General features: G+C 48.0%; 1 protein-coding gene across 2 annotated transcripts; it reads left to right on the top strand.

The window, feature by feature from the left end:
* The first annotated feature begins 1406 nt into the window (after window positions 1-1406).
* On the top strand, window positions 1407-4517 carry JAGN1 (jagunal homolog 1). 2 transcript variants are annotated; one of them, XM_064496274.1, is made up of 2 exons: window positions 1407-1612; window positions 3552-4517. In XM_064496274.1, exons 1-2 carry the CDS (start codon window positions 1575-1577, stop codon window positions 4012-4014), a joined length of 501 nt encoding a protein of 166 aa, XP_064352344.1. In that variant the 5' UTR covers window positions 1407-1574; the 3' UTR covers window positions 4015-4517. The 2 variants fall into 2 exon arrangements, with proteins under 2 accessions (XP_064352344.1, XP_010983251.1); XM_010984949.3 differs by lacking the exon at window positions 1407-1612 and adding an exon at window positions 1717-1957.
* Window positions 4518-4717: the final 200 nt, after the last annotated feature.

The following is a 4717-nucleotide window of genomic DNA, read 5'->3' as shown; positions in this document are numbered from 1 at the left end:
GGAGTGGAGAAGGACTCTAGCTATGAGTTAAAACTGAGAAACTAAAAAAGAAAAGATTGGGGGAGGGTATAGCTCAGTGGTAGAGTGCATGCTTAGCATGCATGAGGTTCAATCCCCAGTACCTCCTTTAAAAATAAAAAGATGATATGTTCAACCACATTTAAACATATTCTGCATGTTAAACTTGTAACACTATAGTAAAGCCAAAAGACATACAATAAATAGGAAAAATATTTGGCAACTAATATTATAGACAAGAAGCCCTTTCTGTAACCATGCAGGACTGTATAGGGCCTTCCTGGGACAGATCCCTCCCCCATATCTTCTGCTTTAGTTCCCCCCTGAAGTACCTAAATAATAATATCTGATATATTTTCTGAGTTCTTGCTAAAACCACCACCAAAATGGAAGAAATTAACTACTTGATGATCATGAGCACCTACTGGCATCTAAGGATTGATAATATTAACCCCCGTGAACTGCCCTGTTACCATCAGCCAATCAGAGAATTGCCCACAAGCTGATCACAGACCCCGAGACACCCCTCCCTCACCCTGCCTTTAAAAATGCTTTGCTGAAACCCATCGGGGAGTTCGGGTGTTTTGAGCACTAGCTGGTGCCCTGCGATAAACGCTGCACTTTCCTTCACTACAGCCCAGTGTCAGTAGATTGGCTTTACTGCATGCCGGCGAGGGGACCCGAGTTGCATTTGGTAACATCTCCTCTCTCCCTCTCTCTCCTTTCTTTCTCTGCTATCTGTTTATAAATTGAGACCAATGATGTAGTAGAAAAATGGGGAAGGAATAGGAACACAGTTCAGGGAGATGAAATACAAGTGATTCTTAAACATATGAAAGATGCTTCAGTTGTTTCTACCACAATTTTGAAATTTTCTTATGTATTTTTTAAATTGTGGTCAAATGTACATGAGAGTAACCATTTTTAAGTGTACAGTTCAGTGGCATTAAGTACAGTCACAGTGTTAGGCAACCGTCACCACAGTCATCTCTGAACGTTTTTCATCTTCCTTTTCATTTCCGTAGACATTAAACAACTCCCCATTCCTTCTTTCCCCCAGCCCCTGGCACCACCATTCTGCTTTCTGCCTCTACTGAATTTTTCTTTCATGGCCTTGACATTTTTTAAAAGTGTAGTGTAGTTATCTTGTAGAATGTCTCTCAATTTGAATTTATCTGTTGTCTCTTCGTTAATAGATCCAGATTTAGTATTTTGGGCAAGAATGTCACAAAAGTGATACTATGTGTATCATGAGGCAGAAGTCAGTTTGTCTCACTTGAGGGCAAGTTAACTTTGATTACTTGGTTAAGGGAGTGCGTGCCAGGTTTCTGCACTGTAAGGTTACCGTTTCTTCTTTGCAGTGATTCATCCATGAGGAGATATTTTGAGACTGTGTGGATGGATGATGTGTGCTCTTGACAAAGCCACAGAACCTTTGCACGCATCAATTTCCCCATCTGTGAAGTGAAGACTGAGGCGTCTTAAACTCACACTGGTGTTGAGGAAAGTGAAAGTGCTCGAGAGGTTGGAGCATCTGCAGTCAGCCATGCAAAAAGATGCCAACACTAGGGATTACTTTCCTGCGCGACCCAAAGTAGGTGGACGAGGAGAGACGACCGGGGCGGGGCCGAAAAAGAGAGAGCGCCCGCCTCGGTGTGCGCTTGCGCATGCGCAGGGCGTGACCACAGAGTCGGTCCTCCAGAGACAGAGAGGCCGGAAGTTGTCCCCGCCGGACCGCTGGGCTGTCGGGTAGCGGACCTGAGGCGGCTTTAACCACATCTGCCGACAGTTTGGCGTGGTTGTTGTGGCCAAGGGTCAGCGTGAGGGGCTCTGGGGTTCTGAGCGGGACAATGGCGTCTCGGGCAGGCCCGCGAGCGGCCGGCACCGACGGCAGCGACTTTCAGCACCGGGAGCGCGTCGCCAAGCACTACCAGATGAGGTAGGAAGCGAGACGAGGAGCCTGCAGGGCCAGGGACGCGACGCCGCCCCGGCCTCGGGGTCTTGCTCCCCAGCCTGCCTCCGCGCACCTGCCAAGTCCCCTCCTCCCGGGACGGCCTGGGACTGGTCCCCAGTCCCGGAAAGCCCCGTCGCTCCCGTGAGCTCCACCCCTCCATCATTCTGTGCCTTGAGGGGTCCGGCCCCGCCTGAGCGCTGCTGCCCCGCTGTCCGACCTGGGGGACCTACTTTCTAATTGAGCCTCAGTCTCCTCATCTTACAAGGGAAAAATACCTACCTTTTCGGTTTGGGTGAAGAATTAGCCAGTAAGTCGCGTAAAGGACGTAGCATAAAATCTTGCACAAAAGTCTGCCCAACATGTGGTAGTTGTTCCATTTTGGGCTGTTTGGGAGATGTGGAGCCTAAAGTTCATGCTTGCCCTGCCTAAAATGAATTTTATGAACCGACCCCTTCCCCCGTAAGGGGTGTTTTCTACATTCGTTTATTCGATCAACAAATACTTATTGAGCTTCTATCCGTCATGCATTATGCTAGGCACTGAGGATATACGCGAAAGCAGCCCTGGTCTTGGTGTGCATGTTATACCGTCAATTAAAGTTTATTGACAAAGCTGGTCCCTGCCTTCATAGAACTTGAAGTCTACAGGTGACTGCTTTCCAACACTACCTCCCCCCCCCAACCTTTCCACATTTTCCATAATGAATATTTTTAAAATTAAAAAAAAATTGTTGTTAAAAGATTTTCTTTCCTTTTATCCATTAAACTTTCCCAGAATCTTTTCCACATCTTTTTCTCCAGAGCTTTAAAGAATGACAGGTTCTTTGGACCCTCACTTTACTCTTATCCTTAGACCCTTGCCTAAAGAGACCTCACAGCCCAAGCCAGTGTTTTCATGCCTGTTCAGAGGAGAAACTCTGTCCTCAGAGGTGTGAAGGGGCTACATTTAGGACCTGAGAGAATTCAAAGAAGAGAAATCTGTGCTTCCTTTAGATGAAAAATGTACTCTAGCTGGGGAAATATGGGCAGCCTGAGTTGTTTTCTTTGTTGTCAGTACCTCCCTCCATAGGCTATACTCCAGTGCTGCAATCAGAGTCATCTTACACAGCCCTGAATTACTCTTCTGCCTTTTAGCTGGCTCTTTCATTGCGACTTCAGATCCTGCTACTCCCTTCCCCACCACAGCGTACTCCTTCCACACCCAACCACTTGCTTTCCTGGAACACAAATGCTCATGCCTTCTTGCCTGCGTGCTATTACCTCTGCTTGGACCGCCCATCTCCACCCACCCCTCAGAGCCTAGCTCCAGTATCAGCCTTGGCTAGACAGCCTTCGCGACAGCTCATCCCCAGCCAAATTGATTACTCCTTCCTGTGATCCTGTCTATTTCACAACATAGACTTACTAGATCTTTTCCAGTTTGTTTTGTAATTATTTTCTTTGTACCTTGTGCCCAGCCTCCAGATAGGAACTATATCTTATTTACATTTGTCATAGTGTCCAGTATGGTTGCCTGGCTTAGAGTTGGTGGTAAGAAAATTTTCAATAAAAGGTACTTCTCCCTCTGCTCTGCCCCACAGCGTGACCCTCAAGTATGAAATCAAGAAGCTGACCTACGTGCATCTGGTCATATGGCTGCTGCTGGTTGCCAAGATGAGCGTGGGACACCTGAGGCTCTTGTCGCACGATCAGGTGGCCATGCCCTATCAGTGGGAGTATCCCTATCTACTGAGCATTGTGCCCTCCCTCTTGGGCCTCCTCTCCTTCCCTCGCAACAACATCAGCTACCTGGTGCTGTCCATGATCAGCATGGGGCTCTTTTCCATCGCTCCCCTCATTTACGGCAGCATGGAGATGTTCCCTGCAGCACAGCAGCTCTACCGCCATGGCAAGGCCTACCGCTTCCTCTTTGGTTTCTCGGCCGTCTCCGTCATGTATCTGGTGTTGGTGCTGGTGGTTCAAGTGCATGCCTGGCAGTTATACTACAGCAAGAAACTCCTAGACTCTTGGTTCACCAGCACACAGGAGAAGAAACGTAAATGAAGCCTGCCTGACAGACTGCAGTGTGAGGCGAAGCCTGGGCCTCCCTCCCAGTGGAGTGAGAGGGCAGAGGAGCTGTTCTAAAATCTCCGGTGATTTTGGCAGCGGCTATGTTGGCACCTAGTGCAAGCTAGGCCCAAATTCTGGAAAGCCCCGTCTGTTGCCATCAGCTGGTGGTGAAACTGTGTTCAGTGTATTCATGGTTGGTGGAACTAGGTGATCAGCAGCTGTGAAACAAACTTCAGCTGGTTGAAGTTGAGGTCCTTCAAGGTTTTTCTTTTAAGACTGAGCTTCATCCTTGCCTCTTCCTGGTCATTCTCTCCACTTCCATCCTTCACCCCTTAGCCACCGAGACCGAAGGAGATAGGGAGTAAATCAAATTCTGCTTCCATCTATAGGTCACGGGGCAGGAAACATTTGGGAGGCTGCTTCCCCTGCAAGCTGTGGTCTCTACTGTGAAGCAGTTTAATTAAAAAGACCCTTAATAAAGTAACAGCTGCCTTGTCTACCCTGTGCCTTGTGTTCAGGATTTGACAGTGTGTGAAAAGTGTATTGTTTGAGTTACCTTAGACACTAGGAGCTTGGTAGAAGCTCCCTGAGAAACCTGGCAGTGGCCGTGGGGAAGTGAACTGGGTGTAGGGAACCGAAGTCATAGTTGCAGCCCTGCAGCTGATTGGCAGGAACTACCATGGGCCATACATTTAAT

Source organism: Camelus dromedarius, chromosome 17, assembly GCF_036321535.1.
Source record: "Camelus dromedarius isolate mCamDro1 chromosome 17, mCamDro1.pat, whole genome shotgun sequence".
NCBI classification, from domain to species: Eukaryota; Metazoa; Chordata; class Mammalia; order Artiodactyla; family Camelidae; genus Camelus; species Camelus dromedarius.
The sequence above is the reverse complement of the archived record's forward strand: the minus strand, read 5'-3'. Positions and strand labels throughout refer to the sequence as shown.